This window comes from Salvelinus fontinalis, chromosome 10 (assembly GCF_029448725.1).
Source record: "Salvelinus fontinalis isolate EN_2023a chromosome 10, ASM2944872v1, whole genome shotgun sequence".
Lineage (NCBI taxonomy): Eukaryota > Metazoa > Chordata > Actinopteri > Salmoniformes > Salmonidae > Salvelinus > Salvelinus fontinalis.
In genome coordinates this window covers 46,532,453-46,559,001 of record NC_074674.1, presented here as the reverse complement: position 1 = coordinate 46,559,001, position 26,549 = coordinate 46,532,453, and the positions used below count along the sequence as shown (strand labels likewise).

At 56.1% G+C, this 26,549-nt stretch overlaps 1 protein-coding gene across 4 annotated transcripts in view; it reads left to right on the top strand.

Annotated features, from left to right (window-relative positions):
• Nucleotides 1–25,637, top strand: part of birc2 (baculoviral IAP repeat containing 2) — a 63,386-nt gene extending 37,749 nt beyond the window's left edge. For 3 of the 4 annotated variants that reach the window (XM_055936904.1, XM_055936903.1, XM_055936902.1), the window contains 2 exons: nucleotides 10,836–10,934; nucleotides 11,315–11,680. In XM_055936904.1, coding sequence (XP_055792879.1) covers nucleotides 10,836–10,934; nucleotides 11,315–11,493 — 278 coding nt within the window. In that variant the 3' untranslated portion in view covers nucleotides 11,494–11,680. Of the gene's footprint in view, nucleotides 1–10,835; nucleotides 10,935–11,314; nucleotides 11,759–21,634; nucleotides 21,677–25,346 lie in introns of those variants that run through there. The other variant, XM_055936905.1, reaches the window with a different exon arrangement.
• The last annotated feature ends 912 nt before the right edge of the window (nucleotides 25,638–26,549 follow it).

The window sequence follows — 26,549 nt, the reverse complement described above, 5'->3', positions numbered from 1 at the left end:
CCCAACGCCCTCTCCCTCTCCCTCCTCCCAACGCCCTCTCCCTCCTCCCAACGCCCTCTCCCTCCTCCCAACGCCCTCTCCCTCCTCCCAACGCCCTCTCCCTCCTCCCAACGCCCTCTCCCTCCTCCCAACGCCCTCTCCCTCCTCCCAACGCCCTTTCTCTCCTCCCAATGCTTTCTTCCTCCTCCCAATGCCCTCTCCCTCCTCCCAACGCCCTCTCCCTCCTCCCAACGCTCTCTCCTCCCAATGCCCTCTCCCTCCTCCCAACGCCCTCTCCCTCCTCCCAACGCTCTCTCCCTCTCCCAATGCCCTCTCCCTCCTCCCAACGCTCTCTCCCTCCTCCCAACGCCCTCTCCCTCTCCCAACGCCCTCTCCCTCCTCCCAACGCCCTCTCCCTCCTCCCAACGCCCTCTCCCTCCTCCCAACGCCCTCTCCCAACGCCCTCTCCCAACGCCCTCTCCCAACGCCCTCTCCCAACGCCCTCTCCCTCCTCCCTCCTCCCAATGCCCTCTCCCTCTCCCAACGCTCTCTCCCTCTCCCAACGCCCTCTCCCTCCTCCCAACGCCCTCTCCCTCCTCCCAACGCCCTCTCCCTCCTCCCAACGCCCTCTCCCTCCTCCCAACGCCCTCTCCCAACGCCCTCTCCCAACGCCCTCTCCCAACGGCCTCTCCCAACGCCCTCTCCCAACGCCCTCTCCCAACGCTCTCTCCCAACGCCCTCTCCCAACGCCCTCTCCCTCTCCCAACGCCCTCTCCCTCCTCCCTCCTCCCAATGCCCTCTCCCTCTCCCAACGCCCTCTCCCTCCTCCCTCCTCCCAATGCCCTCTCCCTCTCCCAACGCTCTCTCCCTCCTCCCAACGCCCTCTCCCTCCTCCCAACGCCCTCTCCCTCCTCCCAACTCCCTCCTCCCAACGCCCTCTCCCTCCTCCCAACGCCCTCTCCCTCCTCCCAATGCCCTCTCCCTCCTCCCAATGCCCTCTCCCTCCTCCCAATGCCCTCTCCCTCCTCCCAATGCCCTCTCCCTCCTCCCAACGCCCTCTCCCAACGCCCTCTCCCAACGCCCTCTCCCAACGCCCTCTCCCAACGCCCTCTCCCAACGCCCTCTCCCATCGCCCTCTCCCTCCTCCCAACGCCCTCTCCCTCCTCCCAACGCCCTCTCCCTCTCCCAACGCCCTCTCCCTCCTCCCAATGCCCTCTCCCTCCTCCCAACGCCCTCTCCCTCCTCCCAACGCCCTCTCCCTCCTCCCAACGCCCTCTCCCTCCTCCCAACGCCCTCTCCCAACGCCCTCTCCCAACGCCCTCTCCCTCCTCCCAACGCCCTCTCCCAACGCCCTCTCCCAACGCCCTCTCCCTCCTCCCAACGCTCTCTCCCTCCTCCCAACGCTCTCTCCCTCCTCCCAACGCCCTCTCCCTCCTCCCAACGCCCTCTCCCTCTCCCAATGCCCTCTCCCTCCTCCCAACGCTCTCTCCCTCCTCCCAACGCTCTCTAACCTCCTCCCAACGCCCTCTCCCTCCTCCCAACGCCCTCTCCCAACGCCCTCTCCCAACGCCCTCTCCCAACGCCCTCTCCCAACGCCCTCTCCCAACGCCCTCTCCCAACGCCCTCTCCCTCCTCCCAACGCTCTCTCCCTCCTCCCAACGCCCTCTCCCTCCTCCCAACGCCCTCTCCCTCCTCCCAACGCCCTCTCCCAACGCCCTCTCCCTCCTCCCAACGCCCTCTCCCTCCTCCCAACGCTCTCTCCCTCCCAACGCCCTCTCCCTCTCCCAACGCCCTCTCCCAACGTCCTCTCCCAACGCCCTCTCCCTCTCCCAACGCCCTCTCCCAACGCCCTCTCCCTCTCCCAACGCCCACTCCCAACGCCCTCTCCCTCCTCCAAACGCTCTCTCCCTCCTCCAAACGCTCTCTCCCTCCTCCCAACGCCCTCTCCCTCCTCCCAACGCCCTCTCCCAACGCCCTCTCCCAACGCCCTCTCCCAACGCCCTCACCCAACGCCCTCTCCCAACGCCCTCTCCCAACGCCCTCTCCCAACGCCCTCTCCCAACGCCCTCTCCCTCCTCCCAACGCCCTCTCCCTCCTCCCAACGCCCTCTCCCTCCTCCCAACGCTCTCTCCCTCCTCCAACGCCCTCTCCCTCCTCCCAACGCCCTCTCCCAACGCCCTCTCCCTCTCCCAACGCCCTCTCCCAACGCTCTCTCCCTCTCCCAACGCCCTCTCCCAACGCTCTCTCCCTCTCCCAACGCCCTCTCCCAACGCCCTCTCCCTCCTCCAACGCCCTCTCCCTCTCCCAACGCTCTCTCCCTCTCCCAACGCCCTCTCCCAACGCCCTCTCCCTCTCCCAACGCCCTCTCCCAACGCCCTCTCCCTCCTCCCAACGCCCTCTCCCAACGCCCTCTCCCTCTCCCAACGCCCTCTCCCTTCTCCCAATGCCCTCTCCCAACGCTCTCTCCCTCTCCCAACGCTCTCTCCCTCTCCCAACGCCCTCTCCCTCTTCCCAACGCCCTCTCCCTCTTCCCAACGCCCTCTCCCTCCTCCCAACGCCCTCTCCCTCCTCCAACGCCCTCTCCCTCTCCCAACGCTCTCTCCCTCTCCCAACGCCCTCTCCCAACGCCCTCTCCCTCTCCCAACGCCCTCTCCCAACGCCCTCTCCCTCCTCCCAACGCCCTCTCCCAACGCCCTCTCCCTCTCCCAACGCCCTCTCCCTCCTCCCAATGCCCTCTCCCAACGCTCTCTCCCTCTCCCAACGCCCTCTCCCTCCTCCCAACGCCCTCTCCCAACGCCCTCTCCCAACGCCCTCTCCCAACGCTCTCTCCCTCCCTCTCCCAACGCCCTCTCTCTCTCCCAACGCCCTCTCCCTCTCCCAACGCCCTCTCCCTCCTCCCAACGCCCTCTCCCTCCTCCCAACGCCCTCTCCCTCCTCCCAACGCCCTCTCCCTCCTCCCAACGCCCTCTCCCTCTCCCAACGCCCTCTCCCTCTCCCAACGCTCTCTCCCAACGCTCTCTCCCAACGCCCTCTCCCAACGCCCTCTCCCAACGCCCTCTCCCTCCTCCCAACGCTCTCTCCCTCCTCCCAACGCTCTCTCCCTCCTCCCAACGCTCTCTCCCTCCTCCCAACGCTCTCGCCCTCTCCCAACGCTCTCTCCCTCCTCCCAACGCTCTCGCCCTCTCCCAACGCTCTCTCCCTCTCCCAACGCCCTCTCCCTCTCCCAACGCCCTCTCCCTCTCCCTCCTCCCAACGCCCTCTCCCTCCTCCCAACGCCCTCTCCCTCCTCCCAACGCCCTCTCCCTCCTCCCAACGCCCTCTCCCTCCTCCCAACGCCCTCTCCCTCCTCCCAACGCCCTCTCCCTCCTCCCAACGCCCTTTCTCTCCTCCCAATGCTTTCTTCCTCCTCCCAATGCCCTCTCCCTCCTCCCAACGCTCTCTCCTCCCAATGCCCTCTCCCTCCTCCCAACGCCCTCTCCCTCCTCCCAACGCTCTCTCCCTCTCCCAATGCCCTCTCCCTCCTCCCAACGCTCTCTCCCTCCTCCCAACGCCCTCTCCCTCTCCCAACGCCCTCTCCCTCCTCCCAACGCCCTCTCCCTCCTCCCAACGCCCTCTCCCTCCTCCCAACGCCCTCTCCCTCCTCCCAACGCCCTCTCCCTCCTCCCAACGCCCTCTCCCAACGCCCTCTCCCAACGCCCTCTCCCAACGCCCTCTCCCAACGCCCTCTCCCTCCTCCCTCCTCCCAATGCCCTCTCCCTCTCCCAACGCTCTCTCCCTCTCCCAACGCCCTCTCCCTCCTCCCAACGCCCTCTCCCTCCTCCCAACGCCCTCTCCCTCCTCCCAACGCCCTCTCCCTCCTCCCAACGCCCTCTCCCAACGCCCTCTCCCAACGCCCTCTCCCAACGGCCTCTCCCAACGCCCTCTCCCAACGCCCTCTCCCAACGCTCTCTCCCAACGCCCTCTCCCAACGCCCTCTCCCTCTCCCAACGCCCTCTCCCTCCTCCCTCCTCCCAATGCCCTCTCCCTCTCCCAACGCCCTCTCCCTCCTCCCTCCTCCCAATGCCCTCTCCCTCTCCCAACGCTCTCTCCCTCCTCCCAACGCCCTCTCCCTCCTCCCAACGCCCTCTCCCTCCTCCCAACTCCCTCCTCCCAACGCCCTCTCCCTCCTCCCAACGCCCTCTCCCTCCTCCCAACGCCCTCTCCCTCCTCCCAATGCCCTCTCCCTCCTCCCAATGCCCTCTCCCTCCTCCCAATGCCCTCTCCCTCCTCCCAATGCCCTCTCCCTCCTCCCAACGCCCTCTCCCAACGCCCTCTCCCAACGCCCTCTCCCAACGCCCTCTCCCAACGCCCTCTCCCAACGCCCTCTCCCATCGCCCTCTCCCTCCTCCCAACGCCCTCTCCCTCCTCCCAACGCCCTCTCCCTCTCCCAACGCCCTCTCCCTCCTCCCAATGCCCTCTCCCTCCTCCCAATGCCCTCTCCCTCCTCCCAACGCCCTCTCCCTCCTCCCAACGCCCTCTCCCTCCTCCCAACGCCCTCTCCCTCCTCCCAACGCCCTCTCCCTCCTCCCAACGCCCTCTCCCAACGCCCTCTCCCAACGCCCTCTCCCTCCTCCCAACGCCCTCTCCCAACGCCCTCTCCCTCCTCCCAACGCCCTCTCCCTCCTCCCAACGCTCTCTCCCTCCTCCCAACGCCCTCTCCCTCCTCCCAACGCCCTCTCCCTCTCCCAATGCCCTCTCCCTCCTCCCAACGCTCTCTCCCTCCTCCCAACGCTCTCTAACCTCCTCCCAACGCCCTCTCCCTCCTCCCAACGCCCTCTCCCAACGCCCTCTCCCAACGCCCTCTCCCAACGCCCTCTCCCAACGCCCTCTCCCAACGCCCTCTCCCAACGCCCTCTCCCTCCTCCCAACGCTCTCTCCCTCCTCCCAACGCCCTCTCCCTCCTCCCAACGCCCTCTCCCTCCTCCCAACGCCCTCTCCCAACGCCCTCTCCCTCCTCCCAACGCCCTCTCCCTCCTCCCAACGCTCTCTCCCTCCCAACGCCCTCTCCCTCTCCCAACGCCCTCTCCCAACGTCCTCTCCCAACGCCCTCTCCCTCTCCCAACGCCCTCTCCCAACGCTCTCTCCCTCTCCCAACGCCCTCTCCCAACGCTCTCTCCCTCTCCCAACGCTCTCTCCCTCTCCCAACGCTCTCTCCCTCCTCCCAACGCCCTCTCCCTCCTCCCAACGCCCTCTCCCTCCTCCCAACGCTCTCTCCCTCTCCCAACGCTCTCTCCCTCTCCCAACGCCCTCTCCCTCCTCCCAACGGCCTCTCCCTCCTCCCAACGCCCTCTCCCTCCTCCCAACGCCCTCTCCCTCCTCCCAACGCCCTCTCCCAACGCCCTCTCCCTCCTCCCAACGCCCTCTCCCTCCTCCCAACGCCCTCTCCCTCCTCCCAACGCCCTCTCCCAACGCCCTCTCCCAACGCCCTCTCCCTCCTCCCAACGCCCTCTCCCTCCTCCCAACGCCCTCTCCCTCCTCCCAACGCCCTCTCCCTCCTCCCAACGCCCTCTCCCTCCTCCCAACGCCCTCTCCCTCCTCCCAACGCCCTCTCCCTCCTCCCAACGCCCTCTCCCTCCTCCCAACGCCCTCTCCCTCTCCCAACGCCCTCTCCCAACGCCCTCTCCCTCCTCCAAACGCTCTCTCCCTCCTCCAAACGCTCTCTCCCTCCTCCCAACGCCCTCTCCCTCCTCCCAACGCCCTCTCCCAACGCCCTCTCCCAACGCCCTCTCCCAACGCCCTCTCCCAACGCCCTCTCCCAACGCCCTCTCCCTCCTCCCAACGCCCTCTCCCTCCTCCCAACGCCCTCTCCCTCCTCCCAACGCCCTCTCCCTCCTCCCAACGCTCTCTCCCTCCTCCAACGCCCTCTCCCTCCTCCCAACGCCCTCTCCCAACGCCCTCTCCCTCTCCCAACGCCCTCTCCCAACGCTCTCTCCCTCTCCCAACGCCCTCTCCCAACGCTCTCTCCCTCTCCCAACGCCCTCTCCCAACGCCCTCTCCCTCCTCCAACGCCCTCTCCCTCTCCCAACGCTCTCTCCCTCTCCCAACGCCCTCTCCCAACGCCCTCTCCCTCTCCCAACGCCCTCTCCCAACGCCCTCTCCCTCCTCCCAACGCCCTCTCCCAACGCCCTCTCCCTCTCCCAACGCCCTCTCCCTTCTCCCAATGCCCTCTCCCAACGCTCTCTCCCTCTCCCAACGCTCTCTCCCTCTCCCAACGCCCTCTCCCTCTTCCCAACGCCCTCTCCCTCCTCCCAACGCCCTCTCCCTCCTCCAACGCCCTCTCCCTCTCCCAACGCTCTCTCCCTCTCCCAACGCCCTCTCCCAACGCCCTCTCCCTCTCCCAACGCCCTCTCCCAACGCCCTCTCCCTCCTCCCAACGCCCTCTCCCAACGCCCTCTCCCTCTCCCAACGCCCTCTCCCTCCTCCCAATGCCCTCTCCCAACGCTCTCTCCCTCTCCCAACGCCCTCTCCCTCCTCCCAACGCCCTCTCCCAACGCCCTCTCCCAACGCCCTCTCCCAACGCCCTCTCCCAACGCCCTCTCCCAACGCCCTCTCCCTCCTCCCAACGCCCTCTCCCAACGCCCTCTCCCAACGCCCTCTCCCTCCTCCCAACGCCCTCTCCCTCCTCCCAACGCTCTCTCCCTCTCCCAACGCTCTCTCCCTCCTCCCAACGCCCTCTCCCTCCTCCCAACGCCCTCTCCCTCCTCCCAACGCCCTCTCCCTCCTCCCAACGCCCTCTCCCTCCTCCCAACGCCCTCTCCCTCCTCCCAACGCCCTCTCCCTCCTCCCAACGCCCTCTCCCTCCTCCCAACGCCCTCTCCCTCCTCCCAACGCCCTCTCCCTCTCCCAACGCCCTCTCCCAACGCCCTCTCCCTCCTCCAAACGCTCTCTCCCTCCTCCAAACGCTCTCTCCCTCCTCCCAACGCCCTCTCCCTCCTCCCAACGCCCTCTCCCAACGCCCTCTCCCAACGCCCTCTCCCAACGCCCTCTCCCAACGCCCTCTCCCAACGCCCTCTCCCAACGCCCTCTCCCAACGCCCTCTCCCAACGCCCTCTCCCTCCTCCCAACGCCCTCTCCCTCCTCCCAACGCCCTCTCCCTCCTCCCAACGCCCTCTCCCTCCTCCCAACGCCCTCTCCCTCCTCCCAACGCCCTCTCCCTCCTCCCAACGCCCTCTCCCTCCTCCAACGCCCTCTCCCTCCTCCCAACGCCCTCTCCCAACGCCCTCTCCCAACGCTCTCTCCCAACGCCCTCTCCCAACGCTCTCTCCCTCTCCCAACGCCCTCTCCCAACGCCCTCTCCCTCCTCCAACGCCCTCTCCCTCTCCCAACGCTCTCTCCCTCTCCCAACGCCCTCTCCCAACGCCCTCTCCCAACGCCCTCTCCCAACGCCCTCTCCCAACGCCCTCTCCCTCTCCCAACGCCCTCTCCCAACGCCCTCTCCCTCCTCCCAACGCCCTCTCCCTCTCCCAACGCCCTCTCCCTCCTCCCAATGCCCTCTCCCAACGCTCTCTCCCTCTCCCAACGCTCTCTCCCTCTCCCAACGCCCTCTCCCTCCTCCCAACGCCCTCTCCCTCCTCCCAACGCCCTCTCCCTCCTCCCAACGCCCTCTCCCTCCTCCCAACGCCCTCTCCCTCCTCCCAACGCCCTCTCCCTCCTCCCAACGCCCTCTCCCTCCTCCCAACGCCCTCTCCCTCCCAACGCCCTCTCCCTCCTCCCAACGCCCTCTCCCTCCTCCCAACGCCCTCTCCCAACGCCCTCTCCCAACGCCCTCTCCCAACGCCCTCTCCCAACGCCCTCTCCCAACGCCCTCTCCCAACGCCCTCTCCCTCCTCCCAACGCCCTCTCCCTCTCCCAACGCCCTCTCCCTCCTCCCAACGCCCTCTCCCTCCTCCCAACGCTCTCTCCCTCTCCCAACGCCCTCTCCCAACGCCCTCTCCCAACGCCCTCTCCCAACGCCCTCTCCCTCCTCCCAACGCCCTCTCCCAACGCCCTCTCCCTCTCCCAACGCCCTCTCCCTCCTCCCAATGCCCTCTCCCAACGCTCTCTCCCTCTCCCAACGCTCTCTCCCTCTCCCAACGCCCTCTCCCTCCTCCCAACGCCCTCTCTCTCTCCCAACGCCCTTTCTCTCTCCCAACGCCCTCTTCCTCTCCCAACGCTCTCTCCCTCCTCCCAACGCTCTCTCCCTCCTCCCAAAGCCCTCTCCCTCCTCCCAACGCCCTCCTCCCAACGCCCTCTCCCAACGCCCTCTCCCAACGCCCTCTCCCAACGCCCTCTCCCAACGCCCTCTCCCAACGCCCTCTCCCAACGCCCTCTCCCTCCTCCCAACGCCCTCTCCCTCCTCCCAACGCCCTCTCCCTCCTCCCAACGCCCTCTCCCTCCTCCCAACGCCCTCTCCCTCCTCCCAACGCCCTCTCCCAACGCCCTCTCCCTCCTCCCAACGCCCTCTCCCTCCTCCCAACGCCCTCTCCCAACGCCCTCTCCCTCCTCCCAACGCCCTCTCCCTCCTCCCAACGCCCTCTCCCAACGCTCTCTCCCTCTCCCAACGCCCTCTCCCTCCTCCAACGCCCTCTCCCTCCTCCCAACGCCCTCTCCCTCCTCCCAACGCCCTCTCCCTCCTCCCAACGCCCTCTCCCTCCTCCCAACGCCCTCTCCCTCCTCCCAACGCCCTCTCCCAACGCCCTCTCCCTCCTCCCAACGCCCTCTCCCAACGCCCTCTCCCTCCTCCCAACGCCCTCTCCCAACGCCCTCTCCCTCCTCCCAACGCCCTCTCCCAACGCCCTCTCCCAACGCCCTCTCCCAACGCCCTCTCCCAACGCCCTCTCCCAACACCCTCTCCCAACGCCCTCTCCCAACGCCCTCTCCCAACGCTCTCTCCCTCTCCCAACGCTCTCTCCCTCTCCCAACGCTCTCTCCCAACGCTCTCTTCCTCTCCCAACGCCCTCTCCCAACGCTCTCTCCCTCTCCCAACGCCCTCTCCCAACGCTCTCTCCCTCTCCCAACGCTCTCGCCCTCTCCCAACGCCCTCTCCCAACGCCCTCTCCCAACGCCCTCTCCCAACGCCCTCTCCCAACGCCCTCTCCCAACGCCCTCTCCCAACGCCCTCTCCCAACGCCCTCTCCCAACGCCCTCTCCCAACGCCCTCTCCCAACGCCCTCTCCCAACGCCCTCTCCCAACGCCCTCTCCCAACGCCCTCTCCCAACGCCCTCTCCCTCCTCCCAACGCCCTCTCCCTCCTCCCAACGCTCTCTCCCTCCTCCCAACGCCCTCTCCCTCCTCCCAACGCCCTCTCCCTCCTCCCAACGCCCTCTCCCTCCTCCCAACGCCCTCTCCCTCCTCCCAACGCCCTCTCCCTCCTCCCAACGCTCTCTCCCTCTCCCAATGCCCTCTCCCTCCTCCCAACGCTCTCTCCCTCCTCCCAACGCCCTCTCCCTCCTCCCAACGCCCTCTCCCTCCTCCCAACGCCCTCTCCCTCCTCCCAACGCCCTCTCCCTCCTCCCAACGCCCTCTCCCTCCTCCCAACGCCCTCTCCCTCCTCCCAACGCCCTCTCCCTCCTCCCAACGCCCTTCTCCCTCCTCCCAACGCCCTCTCCCTCCTCCCAACGCCCTCTCCCTCCTCCCAACGCCCTCTCCCTCCTCCCAACGCCCTCTCCCTCCTCCCAACGCCCTCTCCCTCCTCCCAACGCCCTCTCCCTCCTCCCAACGCCCTCTCCCTCCTCCCAACGCCCTCTCCCTCCTCCCAACGCCCTCTCCCTCCTCCCAACGCCCTCTCCCTCCTCCCAACGCCCTCTCCCTCCTCCCAACGCTCTCTCCCTCTCCCAACGCCCTCTCCCCTGTCTCTCTCCTGTCTCTCCCTCTCCCAACGCTCTCTCTCTCTCTCCCCTGTCTCTCCCCTGTCTCTCCCCTGTCTCTCCCCTGTCTCTCCCCTGTCTCTCCCCTGTCTCTCCCCTGTCTCTCCCTCTCTCAACGCTCTCTCCCCTGTCTCTCCCCTGTCTCTCCCCTCTCCCAACGCTCTCTCCCCTGTCTCTCCCCTGTCTCTCTCCTGTCTCTCCCTCTCTCAACGCTCTCTCCCCTGTCTCTCTCCTGTCTCTCTCCTGTCTCTCCCTCTCCCAACGCTCTCTCTCTCTCTCCCAACGCTCTCTCCCCTGTCTCTCCCCTGTCTCTCTCCTGTCTCTCCCCTGTCTCTCCCCTGTCTCTCTCCTGTCTCTCCCTCTCCCAACGCTCTCTCTCTCTCTCCCAATGCTCTCTCCCCTGTCTCTCCCCTGTCTCTCTCCTGTCTCTCCCAACGCTCTCTCCCCTGTCTCTCCCCTGTCTCTCTCCCCTGTCTCTCTCCTGTCTCTCCCCTGTCTCTCTCCTGTCTCTCTCCTGTCTCTCCCCTGTCTCTCCCCCCTGTCTCTCCCCTGTCTCTCCCCTGTCTCTCCCCTGTCTCTCTCCTGTCTCTCTCCTGTCTCTCTCCTGTCTCTCCCCTGTCTCTCTCCTGTCTCTCCCCTGTCTCTCTCCTGTCTCTCCCCTGTCTCTCTCCTGTCTCTCCCCTGTCTCTCCCCTGTCTCTCTCCTGTCTCTCCCTCTCCCAACGCTCTCTCTCTCTCTCCCAATGCTCTCTCCCCTGTCTCTCCCCTGTCTCTCCCCTGTCTCTCTCCTGTCTCTCCCTCTCTCAACGCTCTCTCCCCTGTCTCTCCCCTGTCTCTCCCCTGTCTCTCTCCTGTCTCTCCCTCTCCCAACGCTCTCTCTCTCTCTCCCAATGCTCTCTCCCCTGTCTCTCCCCTGTCTCTCTCCTGTCTCTCCCTCTCTCAACGCTCTCTCCCCTGTCTCTCCTCTCTCCAGATGGTAATTCGTTCTTGAAGAGACACCAGGCAGCGTTGGTCCAGCGTCTGAAGAGCGTTGAGTCTGTCCTGGAGCACCTCCGAGAGCAGAACGTGATCAGTATGTCTTTACACTACTGAAATAATTTAATAATATTCATTAGTAGTAGTATTTATGTTGTGAAGAGTGTTGAGTCTGTCCTGGACCTCCTCAGAGAACAGCACGTGATCAGTATGTTACTAATACATGGTATATACTACAAGCTGCTACTACTACAATATTCATGTTTAGTTGGTCCTGGAGCGCCCATCAGTATATCTTTATATTATTACAAATATACTACTACATCTTAAACAACTAGCTATTACTACAGTACTATATTGATGTTATGATACCTCTACAGTAGGTGAAGAGTACAGTGGTCTCCAGGGCCAGTCCTCCCAGCAGCAGACAGCCAGACTGATAGACTTGGTGTTGACCTCTGACCCCTGTCTCTTCAGGTGGAGAGGAATACAGTGGTCTCCAGGACCAGTCCTCCCAGCAGCAGACAGCCAGACTGATAGACTTGGTGCTGACCTCTGACCCCTGTCTCTTCAGGTGGAGAGGAATACAGTGGTCTCCAGGACCAGTCCTCCCAGCAGCAGACAGCCAGACTGATAGACTTGGTGCTGACCTCTGACCCCTGTCTCTTCAGGTGGAGAGGAATACAGTGGTCTCCAGGACCAGTCCTCCCAGCAGCAGACAGCCAGACTGATAGACTTGGTGTTGACCTCTGACCCCTGTCTCTTCAGGTGGAGAGGAATACAGTGGTCTCCAGGACCAGTCCTCCCAGCAGCAGACAGCCAGACTGATAGACTTGGTGCTGACTAAAGGAAACGCAGCAGCTGAGGTCTTCAGGAACTGGATCCAGAAGAACGATGTCTACCTGCTCAGAGACCTCATGGGTAAGCCTGACTTCTGACCTTTCAACTCTTACCTCACACCCTAACTTCTTTTCCCCTTACCCTAACCTGCTAGAGACTTCACCTTGAACATCCCTCACTGTGGCTCGCCCTAGTTCCCTAACTCCTAGTCCCTTTACTCCCTAGCTCCCTAACTCCTAGTCCCTAGCTCCCTAACTCCTAGTCCCTTTACTCCCTAGCTCCCTAACTCCTAGTCCCTTTACTCCCTAGCTCCCTAACTCCTAGTCCCTTTACTCCTAGTCCCTTTACTCCCTAGCTCCCTAACTCCTAGTCCCTTTACTCCCTAGCTCCCTAACTCCTAGTCCCTTTACTCCCTAACTCCTAGTCCCTTTACTCCCTAGCTCCCTAACTCCTAGTCCCTAGCTCCCTAACTCCTAGTCCCTTTACTCCCTAACTCCCTAACTCCTAGTCCCTTTACTCCCTAGCTCCCTAACTCCTAGTCCCTAGCTCCCTAACTCCTAGTCCCTTTACTCCCTAGCTCCTAGTCCCTTTACTCCCTAGCTCCCTAACTCCTAGTCCCTTTACTCCCTAACTCCTAGTCCCTTTACTCCCTAGCTCCCTAACTCCTAGTCCCTAGCTCCCTAACTCCCTAACTCCTAGTCCCTTTACTCCCTAGCTCCCTAACTCCTAGTCCCTAGCTCCCTAACTCTTAGTCCCTTTACTCCCTAGCTCCCTAACTCCTAGTCCCTTTACTCCCTAGCTCCCTAACTCCTAGTCCCTAGCTCCCTAGCTCCCTAACTCCTAGTCCCTAGCTCCCTAACTCCTAGTCCCTTTACTCCCTAGCTCCCTAACTCCTAGTCCCTTTACTCCCTAGCTCCCTAACTCCTAGTCCCTAGCTCCCTAACTCCTAGTCCCTTTACTCCCTAGCTCCCTAACTCCTAGTCCCTAGCTCCCTAACTCCCTAACTCCTAGTCCCTTTACTCCCTAGCTCCCTAACTCCTAGTCCCTAGCTCCCTAACTCCTAGTCCCTTTACTCCCTAGCTCCCTAACTCCTAGTCCCTTTACTCCCTAACTCCTAGTCCCTTTACTCCCTAGCTCCCTAACTCCTAGTCCCTAGCTCCCTAACTCCCTAACTCCTAGTCCCTAACTCCTAGTCCCTAGCTCCCTAACTCCTAGTCCCTCCCTTTACTCTCTAGCTCCCTAACTCCTAGTCCCTAGCTCCCTAACTCCTAGTCCCTTTGCTCCCTAACTCCTAGTCCCTAGCTCCCTAACTCCTAGTCCCTTTACTCCCTAGCTCCCTAACTCCTAGTCCCTTTACTCCCTAACTCCTAGTCCCTTTACACCCTAGCTCCCTAACTCCTAGTCCCTTTACTCCCTAGCTCCCTAACTCCTAGTCCCTAGCTCCCTAACTCCTAGTCCCTTTACTCCCTAGCTCCCTAACTCCTAGTCCCTTTACTCCCTAGCTCCCTAACTCCTAGTCCCTAGCTCCCTAACTCCTAGTCCCTTTACTCCCTAGCTCCCTAACTCCCTAACTCCCTAACTCCTAGTCCCTTTACTCCATAGCTCCCTAACTCCTAGTCCCTAGCTCCCTAACTCCTAGTCCCTTTACTCCCTAGCTCCCTAACTCCTAGTCCCTAGCTCCCTAACTCCTAGTCCCTTTACTCCCTAGCTCCCTAACTCCTAGTCCCTAGCTCCCTAACTCCTAGTCCCTTTACTCCCTAACTCCTAGTCCCTAGCTCCCTAACTCCCTAACTCCCTAACTCCTAGTCCCTTTACTCCCTAGCTCCCTAACTCCTAGTCCCTAGCTCCCTAACTCCTAGTCCCTTTACTCCCTAGCTCCCTAACTCCTAGTCCCTAGCTCCCTAACTCCTAGTCCCTTTACTCCCTAACTCCCTAACTCCTAGTCCCTTTACTCCCTAGCTCCCTAACTCCTAGTCCCTAGCTCCCTAACTCCTAGTCCCTTTACTCCCTAGCTCCCTAACTCCTAGTCCCTTTACTCCCTAGCTCCCTAACTCCTAGTCCCTTTACTCCTAGTCCCTTTACTCCCTAGCTCCCTAACTCCCTAACACTTCACCCAGTTCAGTCTAGTTAGTCCCACTTCACCCAGTTCAGTCTAGTTAGTCCCACTTCACCCAGTTCAGTCTAGTTAGTCCCACTTCACCCAGTTCAGTCCTGTTAGTCCCACTTCACCCAGTTCAGTCTAGTTAGTCCCACTTCACCCAGTTCAGTCTAGTTAGTCCCACTTCACCCAGTTCAGTCCTGTTAGTCCCACTTCACCCAGTTCAGTCTAGTTAGTCCCACTTCACCCAGTTCAGTCTAGTTAGTCCCACTTCACCCAGATCAGTCCTGTTAGTCCCACTTCACCCAGTTCAGTCTAGTTAGTCCCACTTCACCCAGTTCAGTCTAGTTAGTCCCACTTCACCCAGTTCAGTCTAGTTAGTCCCACTTCACCCAGTTCAGTCTAGTTAGTCCCACTTCACCCAGTTCAGTCTAGTTAGTCCCACTTCACCCAGTTCAGTCTAGTTAGTCCCAGTTCAGTCCTGTTAGTCCCACTTCACCCAGTTCAGTCTAGTTAGTCCCACTTCACCCAGTTCAGTCCTGTTAGTCCCACTTCACCCAGTTCAGTCCTGTTAGTCCCACTTCACCCAGTTCAGTCTAGTTAGTCCCACTTCACCCAGTTCAGTCTAGTTAGTCCCAGTTCAGTCCTGTTAGTCCCACTTCACCCAGATCAGTCCTGTTAGTCCCACTTCACCCAGTTCAGTCTAGTTAGTCCCACTTCACCCAGTTCAGTCTAGTTAGTCCCACTTCACCCAGTTCAGTCTAGTTAGTCCCACTTCACCCAGTTCAGTCTAGTTAGTACCACTTCACCCAGTTCAGTCCTGTTAGTCCCACTTCACCCAGTTCAGTCCTGTTAGTCCCACTTCACCCAGTTCAGTCCTGTTAGTCCCACTTCACCCAGTTCAGTCCTGTTAGTCCCACTTCACCCAGTTCAGTCCTGTTAGTCCCACTTCACCCAGATCAGTCCTGTTAGTCCCACTTCACCCAGTTCAGTCCTGTTAGTCCCACTTCACCCAGTTCAGTCTAGTTAGTCCCACTTCACCCAGTTCAGTCTAGTTAGTCCCAGTTCAGTCCTGTTAGTCCCACTTCACCCAGATCAGTCCTGTTAGTCCCACTTCACCCAGTTCAGTCTAGTTAGTCCCACTTCACCCAGTTCAGTCTAGTTAGTCCCACTTCACCCAGTTCAGTCTAGTTAGTACCACTTCACCCAGTTCAGTCCTGTTAGTCCCACTTCACCCAGTTCAGTCCTGTTAGTCCCACTTCACCCAGTTCAGTCCTGTTAGTCCCACTTCACCCAGTTCAGTCCTGTTAGTCCCACTTCACCCAGTTCAGTCCTGTTAGTCCCACTTCACCCAGTTCAGTCCTGTTAGTCCCACTTCACCCAGTTCAGTCTAGTTAGTCCCACTTCACCCAGTTCAGTCTAGTTAGTCCCACTTCACCCAGTTCAGTCTAGTTAGTCCCACTTCACCCAGATCAGTCTAGTTAGTCCCACTTCACCCAGATCAGTCTAGTTAGTCCCACTTCACCCAGATCAGTCTAGTTAGTCCCACTTCACCCAGTTCAGTCTAGTTAGTCCCACTTCACCCAGTTCAGTCTAGTTAGTCACACTTCATCCAGTTCAGTCTAGTTAGTCCCACTTCACCCAGTTCAGTCTAGTTAGTCCCACTTCACCCAGTTCAGTCCTGTTAGTCCCACTTCACCCAGTTCAGTCTAGTTAGTCCCACTTCACCCAGTTCAGTCCTGTTAGTCCCACTTCACCCAGATCAGTCCTGTTAGTCCCACTTCACCCAGATCAGTCCTGTTAGTCCCACTTCACACAGATCAGTCTAGTTAGTCCCACTTCACCCAGTTCAGTCTAGTTAGTCCCACTTCACCCAGTTCAGTCTAGTTAGTCCCACTTCACCCAGTTCAGTCCTGTTAGTCCCACTTCACCCAGTTCAGTCTAGTTAGTCCCACTTCACCCAGTTCAGTCTAGTTAGTCCCACTTCACCCAGTCTAGTTAGTCCCACTTCACCCAGTCTAGTTAGTCCCACTTCACCCAGATCAGTCTAGTTAGTCCCACTTCACCCAGATCAGTCTAGTTAGTCCCACTTCACCCAGTTCAGTCTAGTTAGTCCCACTTCACCCAGTTCAGTCTAGTTAGTCCCACTTCACCCAGTTCAGTCTAGTTAGTCCCAGTTCAGTCTAGTTAGTCCCACTTCACCCAGTTCAGTCTAGTTAGTCCCACTTCACCCAGTTCAGTCTAGTTAGTCCCACTTCACCCAGTTCAGTCTAGTTAGTCCCACTTCACCCAGATCAGTCTAGTTAGTCCCACTTCACCCAGTTCAGTCTAGTTAGTCCCACTTCACCCAGTTCAGTCTAGTTAGTCCCACTTCACCCAGTTCAGTCTAGTTAGTCCCACTTCACCCAGATCAGTCTAGTTAGTCCCACTTCACCCAGTTCAGTCTAGTTAGTCCCACTTCACCCAGTTCAGTCTAGTTAGTCCCACTTCACCCAGATCAGTCTAGTTAGTCCCACTTCACCCAGATCAGTCTAGTTAGTCCCACTTCACCCAGATCAGTCTAGTTAGTCCCACTTCACCCAGTTCAGTCTAGTTAGTCCCACTTCACCCAGTTCAGTCTAGTTAGTCCCACTTCACCCAGTTCAGTCTAGTTAGTCCCACTTCACCCAGTTCAGTCTAGTTAGTCCCACTTCACCCAGTTCAGTCTTGTTAGTCCCACTTCACCCAGTTCAGTCTAGTTAGTCCCACTTCACCCAGATCAGTCTAGTTAGTCCCACTTCACCCAGATCAGTCTAGTTAGTCCCACTTCACCCAGTTCAGTCTAGTTTGTCCCACTTCACCCAGTTCAGTCTAGTTAGTCCCACTTCACCCAGTTCAGTCCTGTTAGTCCCACTTCACCCAGTTCAGTCCTGTTAGTCCCACTTCACCCAGTTCAGTCTAGTTAGTCCCACTTCACCCAGTTCAGTCTAGTTAGTCCCAGTTCAGTCCTGTTAGTCCCACTTCACCCAGATCAGTCCTGTTAGTCCCACTTCACCCAGTTCAGTCTAGTTAGTCCCACTTCACCCAGTTCAGTCTAGTTAGTCCCACTTCACCCAGTTCAGTCTAGTTAGTACCACTTCACCCAGTTCAGTCCTGTTAGTCCCACTTCACCCAGTTCAGTCCTGTTAGTCCCACTTCACCCAGTTCAGTCCTGTTAGTCCCACTTCACCCAGTTCAGTCCTGTTAGTCCCACTTCACCCAGTTCAGTCCTGTTAGTCCCACTTCACCCAGTTCAGTCCTGTTAGTCCCACTTCACCCAGTTCAGTCCTGTTAGTCCCACTTCACCCAGTTCAGTCTAGTTAGTCCCACTTCACCCAGTTCAGTCTAGTTAGTCCCAGTTCAGTCCTGTTAGTCCCACTTCACCCAGATCAGTCCTGTTAGTCCCACTTCACCCAGTTCAGTCTAGTTAGTCCCACTTCACCCAGTTCAGTCTAGTTAGTCCCACTTCACCCAGTTCAGTCTAGTTAGTACCACTTCACCCAGTTCAGTCCTGTTAGTCCCACTTCACCCAGTTCAGTCCTGTTAGTCCCACTTCACCCAGTTCAGTCCTGTTAGTCCCACTTCACCCAGTTCAGTCCTGTTAGTCCCACTTCACCCAGTTCAGTCCTGTTAGTCCCACTTCACCCAGTTCAGTCCTGTTAGTCCCACTTCACCCAGTTCAGTCCTGTTAGTCCCACTTCACCCAGTTCAGTCTAGTTAGTCCCACTTCACCCAGATCAGTCTAGTTAGTCCCACTTCACCCAGATCAGTCTAGTTAGTCCCACTTCACCCAGATCAGTCTAGTTAGTCCCACTTCACCCAGATCAGTCTAGTTAGTCCCACTTCACCCAGTTCAGTCTAGTTAGTCCCACTTCACCCAGTTCAGTCTAGTTAGTCCCACTTCACCCAGTTCAGTCTAGTTAGTCACACTTCATCCAGTTCAGTCTAGTTAGTCCCACTTCACCCAGTTCAGTCTAGTTAGTCCCACTTCACCCAGTTCAGTCCTGTTAGTCCCACTTCACCCAGTTCAGTCTAGTTAGTCCCACTTCACCCAGTTCAGTCCTGTTAGTCCCACTTCACCCAGATCAGTCCTGTTAGTCCCACTTCACCCAGATCAGTCCTGTTAGTCCAACTTCACACAGATCAGTCTAGTTAGTCCCACTTCACCCAGTTCAGTCTAGTTAGTCCCACTTCACCCAGTTCAGTCTAGTTAGTCCCACTTCACCCAGTTCAGTCCTGTTAGTCCCACTTCACCCAGTTCAGTCTAGTTAGTCCCACTTCACCCAGTTCAGTCTAGTTAGTCCCACTTCACCCAGTCTAGTTAGTCCCACTTCACCCAGTCTAGTTAGTCCCACTTCACCCAGATCAGTCTAGTTAGTCCCACTTCACCCAGATCAGTCTAGTTAGTCCCACTTCACCCAGTTCAGTCTAGTTAGTCCCACTTCACCCAGTTCAGTCTAGTTAGTCCCACTTCACCCAGTTCAGTCTAGTTAGTCCCAGTTCAGTCTAGTTAGTCCCACTTCACCCAGTTCAGTCTAGTTAGTCCCACTTCACCCAGTTCAGTCTAGTTAGTCCCACTTCACCCAGATCAGTCTAGTTAGTCCCACTTCACCCAGATCAGTCTAGTTAGTCCCACTTCACCCAGATCAGTCTAGTTAGTCCCACTTCACCCAGTTCAGTCTAGTTAGTCCCACTTCACCCAGTTCAGTCTAGTTAGTCCCACTTCACCCAGTTCAGTCTAGTTAGTCCCACTTCACCCAGTTCAGTCTAGTTAGTCCCACTTCACCCAGTTCAGTCTTGTTAGTCCCACTTCACCCAGTTCAGTCTAGTTAGTCCCACTTCACCCAGATCAGTCTAGTTAGTCCCACTTCACCCAGATCAGTCTAGTTAGTCCCACTTCACCCAGATCAGTCTTGTTTGTCCCACTTCACCCAGTTCAGTCCTGTTAGTCCCACTTCACCCAGTTCAGTCTAGTTAGTCCCACTTCACCCAGTTCAGTCCTGTTAGTCCCACTTCACCCAGTTCAGTCTAGTTAGTCCCAGTTCAGTCTAGTTAGTCCCACTTCACCCAGTTCAGTCCTGTTAGTCCCACTTCACCCAGATCAGTCTAGTTAGTCCCACTTCACCCAGTTCAGTCTAGTTAGTCACACTTCACCCAGTTCAGTCTAGTTAGTCCCACTTCACCCAGTTCAGTCTAGTTAGTCCCACTTCACCCAGTTCAGTCTAGTTAGTCCCACTTCACCCAGTTCAGTCTAGTTAGTCCCACTTCACCCAGTTCAGTCTAGTTAGTCCCACTTCACCCAGTTCAGTCTAGTTAGTCCCAGTTCAGTCTAGTTAGTCCCACTTCACCCAGTTCAGTCTAGTTAGTCCCACTTCACCCAGTTCAGTCTAGTTAGTCCCACTTCACCCAGATCAGTCTAGTTAGTCCCACTTCACCCAGATCAGTCTAGTTAGTCCCACTTCACCCAGATCAGTCTAGTTAGTCCCACTTCACCCAGTTCAGTCTAGTTAGTCCCACTTCACCCAGTTCAGTCTAGTTAGTCACACTTCATCCAGTTCAGTCTAGTTAGTCACACTTCACCCAGTTCAGTCTAGTTAGTCCCACTTCACCCAGTTCAGTCTAGTTAGTCCCACTTCACCCAGTTCAGTCTAGTTAGTCCCACTTCACCCAGTTCAGTCTAGTTAGTCCCACTTCACCCAGTTCAGTCTTGTTAGTCCCACTTCACCCAGTTCAGTCTAGTTAGTCCCACTTCACCCAGATCAGTCTAGTTAGTCCCACTTCACCCAGATCAGTCTAGTTAGTCCCACTTCACCCAGTTCAGTCCTGTTAGTCCCACTTCACCCAGTTCAGTCCTGTTAGTCCCACTTCACCCAGTTCAGTCTAGTTAGTCCCACTTCACCCAGTTCAGTCCTGTTAGTCCCACTTCACCCAGTTCAGTCTAGTTAGTCCCAGTTCAGTCTAGTTAGTCCCACTTCACCCAGTTCAGTCCTGTTAGTCCCACTTCACCCAGATCAGTCTAGTTAGTCCCACTTCACCCAGTTCAGTCTAGTTAGTCACACTTCACCCAGTTCAGTCTAGTTAGTCCCACTTCACCCAGTTCAGTCTAGTTAGTCCCACTTCACCCAGTTCAGTCTAGTTAGTCCCACTTCACCCAGATCAGTCTAGTTAGTCCCACTTCACCCAGATCAGTCTAGTTAGTCCCACTTCACCCAGTTCAGTCTAGTTGGTCCCACTTCACCCAGTTCAGTCTAGTTAGTCACACTTCATCCAGTTCAGTCTAGTTAGTCCCACTTCACCCAGTTCAGTCTAGTTAGTCCCACTTCACCCAGTTCAGTCCTGTTAGTCCCACTTCACCCAGTTCAGTCTAGTTAGTCCCACTTCACCCAGTTCAGTCCTGTTAGTCCCACTTCACCCAGATCAGTCCTGTTAGTCCCACTTCACCCAGATCAGTCTAGTTAGTCCCACTTCACCCAGTTCAGTCCTGTTAGTCCCACTTCACCCAGTTCAGTCTAGTTAGTCCCACTTCACCCAGTTCAGTCTAGTTAGTCCCACTTCACCCAGTTCAGTCTAGTTAGTCCCACTTCACCCAGTTCAGTCTAGTTAGTCCCACTTCACCCAGTTCAGTCTAGTTAGTCCCACTTCACCCAGTTCAGTCCTGTTAGTCCCACTTCACCCAGTTCAGTCCTGTTAGTCCCACTTCACCCAGTTCAGTCTAGTTAGTCCCACTTCACCCAGTTCAGTCCTGTTAGTCCCACTTCACCCAGTTCAGTCTAGTTAGTCCCACTTCACCCAGTTCAGTCTAGTTAGTCCCACTTCACCCAGTCTAGTTAGTCCCACTTCACCCAGTCTAGTTAGTCCCACTTCACCCAGTCTAGTTAGTCCCACTTCACCCAGTCTAGTTAGTCCCACTTCACCCAGTCTAGTTAGTCCCACTTCACCCAGTCTAGTTAGTCCCACTTCACCCAGTTCAGTCTAGTTAGTCACACTTCATCCAGTTCAGTCTAGTTAGTCACACTTCACCCAGTTCAGTCCTGTTAGTCCCACTTCACCCAGTTCAGTCTAGTTAGTCCCACTTCACCCAGTTCAGTCTAGTTAGTCCCACTTCACCCAGTTCAGTCCTGTTAGTCCCACTTCACCCAGTTCAGTCCTGTTAGTCCCACTTCACCCAGTTCAGTCTAGTTAGTCCCACTTCACCCAGTTCAGTCCTGTTAGTCCCACTTCATCCAGTTCAGTCTAGTTAGTCCCACTTCACCCAGTCTAGTTAGTCCCACTTCACCCAGTCTAGTTAGTCCCACTTCACCCAGTTCAGTCCTGTTAGTCCCACTTCACCCAGTTCAGTCTAGTTAGTCCCACTTCACCCAGTTCAGTCTAGTTAGTCCCACTTCACCCAGTCTAGTTAGTCCCACTTCACCTAGTTCAGTCCTGTTAGTCCCACTTCACCCAGTTCAGTCTAGTTAGTCCCACTTCACCCAGTTCATTCTAGTTAGTCCCACTTCACCCAGTTCAGTCTAGTTAGTCCCACTTCACCCAGTTCAGTCTAGTTAGTCCCACTTCACCCAGTTCAGTCTAGTTAGTCCCACTTCACCCAGTTCAGTCTAGTTAGTCCCACTTCACCCAGTTCAGTCCTGTTAGTCCCACTTCACCCAGTTCAGTCTAGTTAGTCCCACTTCACCCAGTTCAGTCTAGTTAGTCCCACTTCACCCAGTTCAGTCTAGTTAGTCCCACTTCACCCAGTCTAGTTAGTCCCACTTCACCCAGTTCAGTCCTGTTAGTCCCACTTCACCCAGTTCAGTTTAATTTCAAACTTCTGTTTTAATTCTTGTTCTCAATGCCCCTTACAGCCCAAGCAAATGAAGCCTCATCACCAAGTCAAGATCTCTCAGGTATATACACACACACACACACACACACACACACACACACACACACACACACACACACACACACACACACACGTCTACCTTCAGGGCTTTTTTCTGCTTGTAGCTTTTGTCTTAGAGACCTGCCTGTGGAATGAGGCCTTGGAACAGGGATGGATGGGCGGGGTCAGAAGTGTCATCCTATGGGAGGGGTTTAATCTCCTGAGAGCTGCTATTGGCTGTCAGCAGTGATTGACAGTAGGGTGGTGGGTGGTTCTGAGGCCTCGTTACTTTGCTCTACCCTGCACTAGTAAGAGAGAGAGGTGTGTACGTTACCATGTGTCAGTCGGTGTTTGTGTGGATTTGTCTCCGTCCGTTAGCTCATCACACGCGATATCTCGGACAGCACTGGCCCGATTTCTGATCAAACTAGGTTGAGAGATGCGTTTGCCATAGAGATCTGGCATTTACAAAATTACACTGATTTTGCCAGATGGTGGCGCTATAACCATCGGTTGAAAATGCTAACGTTGAACCCCCGTTTGACCCAAAGTCATGAAATTCAGCACATTGGACCCTCTCTTCACAGGGAACACGCCTCGGGTCCACCATGATGGATTCAACGTGAAATCAAAACACCACTCATCTGGCACCGAATTAACGATCTGCACGAAACTTGATATGTGACGTCTACGGACAATGGTCTCTCAACGCAATACCTTCCAGACCTAAAACGACATGGCCTTTATGGGTCAATAAGTATTCACGTGGGCTGGCACATACATCAGTCAAGGATATTTGTATTGTGACAACATTTGGTACACATGCTGCAACCACAAGACTCGACCACACGGTGGCGCTATAATAGCCACCTGTTTGTCTCTTATCTGCCTTCGGAAAGTATTCAGAACCCTTCACTTTTCCCTCATTTTGTTACGTTACAGCTTTATTCTAAAATGGATTAAAATGGGGGGGTTTTTACCTTCAATCTACACAAAATACCCCATAATGACAAAGCAAAAACAGGTCTTCAGCCATTTTTACTAATTTATTTAAAAAAATATATTACATTGACATAAGTATTCAGACCCTTTACTGAGTACTTTGTTGAAGCACCTTTGGCAGTGATTACAGGCTCAAGTCTTCTTGGGTATGACGCTACAAGCTTGGCACACCTGTACTTGGGGAGTTTCTCCCATTCTTCTCTGCAGATCCTCTCAAGCTCTGTCAGGTTGGACGGGGAGCATCGCTGCACAGATATTTTCAGGTCTCTCCAGAGATGTTAGATCAGGATCTAGTCTGGGCTCTGGCTGGGCCACTCAACTACATTCAGAGACTTGTCCCGAAGCCACTCCTGCGTTGTCTTGGCTGTGTGCTTAGGGTCGTTGTCCTGTTGGAAGGTGAACCTTCACCCCAGTCTGAGGTCCTGAGCGCTCTGGAGCAGGTTTTCATCAAGGATCTCTCTGTACATTGCTCCGTTCATCTTTCCCTCGATCCTGACTAGTCTCCCCGTCCCTGCTGCTGAAAATACTTAATTTCTTGTCACTCCTGGTATTTTTGTCCTTCTCAAAAGAGCGAGCTCAGGGATGGACCAGAGCCCTATATGTGTCCATTCTTATTGGACAATGTTTTTTTTTTTCTGCTGTATTTGTATTTATTGGGGAGTTTTATTTTTACGTAGGGAGAAACTTTGAAGTTGGACATGCCACCACCATGCTTCACCGTAAGGTTTCCTCCAGACGTGACGCTTGGCATTCAGCCCAGAGTTCAATCTTGGTTTCATCAGACCAGAGAATCTTGTTTCTCATGGTCTGAGTCTTTAGGTGCCTTTTGGGAAACTCCAAGCGGGCTGTCATGTGCCTTTTACTGAGGAGTGTCTTCCGTCTGGCCACTCTACCATAAAGGCCTGATTGGTGGAGTGCTGCAGAGATGGTTGTCCTTCTGGAAGGTTCTCCCATCTCCACAGAGAAACTCTGGAGCTCTGTCAGAGTGACCATCAGGTTCCTGGTCACCTCCCTGACCAAGGCCCTTCTCCCCCGATTGCTCAGTTTGGCCGGACGGCCAGCTCTAGGAAGAGTCTTGATGGTTCCAAACTTCTTCCATTTAAGAATGATGGAGGCCACTGTGTTCTTGGGGACCTTCACTGCTGCAGAAATGTTTTGGTACCCTTCCCCAGATCTGTGCCTCGACACAATCCTGTCTCTGAGCTCTATAGACAATTCCTTCGACCTCATGGCTTGGTTTTTGCTCTGACATTCACTGTCAACTGTGGGACCTTATATATATAGACAGGTGTGTGCCTTTCCAAATCATGTCCAATCAATTTACCACAGGTAGATTCTAATCAAGTTGTAGAAACATCTCAAGGGTGATCAATGGAAACAGGATGCACCTGAGCTCAATTTCAAGTCTCATAGCATAGGGTCTGAATACTGATGTAAATAAGGTATCTGGTTTATATTTTTAATACATTTGCTAAAATTTCAAAAAAACTGTTTTTGTTTTGTCATTGTGGGGTATTATTGTGTGTAGATTGCTGAGGATTTTTATTTATTTAATCCCGTTTAGAATAAGGCTGTAACGCTACAAAATGTGGAAAAAGTCAAGGGGTCTGAATACTTTATGAATGCTTCTGTTTCTCACCAATGAAATTTGGCACATGCTCAGGATATGGGTCTAGCTAACCCACGTGATATCTCAGACACCACTGGCCCGATTTGGACAAAACTTGGATGAATGATGCATCTGTTTGCAATATCCAAGATGCAGTAAAAAAATAAAAAAATAATAATTGAATAATGAAGTAAGATTCTGCGACATACTTGAGTGTGAACTCATTACACCTCTGTCTGAATTGGCAGGTTTTATGCACCAGCTTCTGGGAGAGCGCCATGGTTTTCTTGATTAATGATGCGTCTTGCCGTAGAAATCCATAATTTACAAAATTACACCGACGGCCCGAGGGGAGGCGCTGCGTCACCGACGGCCCGAGGGGAGGCGCTGCGTCACCGACGGCCCGAGGGGGGGCGCTGCGTCACCGACGGCCCGAGGGGGGGCGCTGCGTCACCGACGGCCCGAGGGGGGGCGCTGCGTCACCGACGGCCCGAGGGGGGGCGCTGCGTCACCGACGGCCCGAGGGGGGGCGCTGCGTCACCGACGGCCCGAGGGGGGGCGCTGCGTCACCCACGGCCCGAGGGGGGGCGCTGCGTCACCCACGGCCCGAGGGGGGGCGCTGCGTCACCGACGGCCCGAGGGGGGGCGCTGCGTCACCGACGGCCCGAGGGGGGGCGCTGCGTCACCGACGGCCCGAGGGGGGGCGCTGCGTCACCGACGGCCCGAGGGGGGGCGCTGCGTCACCGACGGCCCGAGGGGGGGCGCTGCGTCACTCGTGGGACGACGGGCACTAGCGGCAGGTAGTCTAGCGGTTAAGAGCATTGGGCCAGTAAGGTTGTTGTTTTGAATCCCGAGCCAGCAAGGTGGACAAATCTGCCGCTTTGCCTTTGAGCAAGGCAGTTAACCAACAACAACTGTTCCCTGGGCGCCGATGACGTTGATTATGGCAGCCCCTCCCTCCACCTCTCTGATTCAGGAAGACATTTCAGTTGAACTGCTTAGGCCTCTTTCCCTTCCTGGTTACTGTTTTTCACTTTTGCATCTCTTCCATCTCCCTTCCCCCACGTCCTCCTCACTCCAGATCTGCCGATGGAGGAGCAGCTACGGCGGCTGCAGGAGGAGCGGACCTGTAAGGTGTGTATGGACAAGGAGGTGAACATGGTGTTTATCCCGTGTGGTCACCTGGTGGTCTGTAAGGAGTGCGCTCCCTCCCTGAGGAAATGTCCCATCTGCAGAGGACTGGTCAAGGGCACCGTCCGAACCTTCCTCTCCTAGAAGACCGAAGAGGAACCAGGCATGATGATAGGCTCTGGTAGATCTGTACCATGTGTGAAATAAAATAAATAACTCAAATAAAGTATTGTGCTTTTCAGGATGTTATAAGAACCCGTTTCTTAAATGTTTCATTCAACACAAACTTGACATTCTCAGTCAGGATAACAGCAGTTATAGAAACCAAACAAAGAATCATAAGTTACAATATCACAGAAGATTTGTCATTTATTCTTCAGACCAGGAATATTGGTTTATCTCTACCACACCATGTTATATCAATAGTATTTATAGTGGACAGTAACCACACCATGTTATATCAATAGTATTTATAGTGGACAGTAACCACACCATGTTATATCAATAGTATTTATAGTGGACAGTAACCACACCATGTTATATCAATAGTGGACAGTAACCACACCATGTTATATCAATAGTATTTATAGTGGACAGTAACCACACCATGTTATATCAATAGTATTTATAGTGGACAGTAACCACACCATGTTCTATCAATAGTATTTATAGTGGACAGTAACCACACCATGTTATATCAATAGTATTTATAGTGGACAGTAACCACACCATGTTCTATCAATAGTATTTATAGTGGACAGTAACCACACCATGTTCTATCAATAGTATTTATAGTGGACAGTAACCACACCATGTTCTATCAATAGTATTTATAGTGGACAGTAACCACACCATGTTCTATCAATAGTATTTATAGTGGACAGTAACCACACCATGTTCTATCAATAGTGGACAGTAACCACACCATGTTATATCAATAGTATTTATAGTGAACAGTAACCACACCATGTTATATCAATAGTATTTATAGTGGACAGTAACCACACCATGTTCTATCAATAGTGGACAGTAACCACACCATGTTCTATCAATAGTATTTATAGTGGACAGTAACCACACCATGTTCTATCAATAGTATTTATAGTGGACAGTAACCACACCATGTTCTATCAATAGTATTTATAGTGGACAG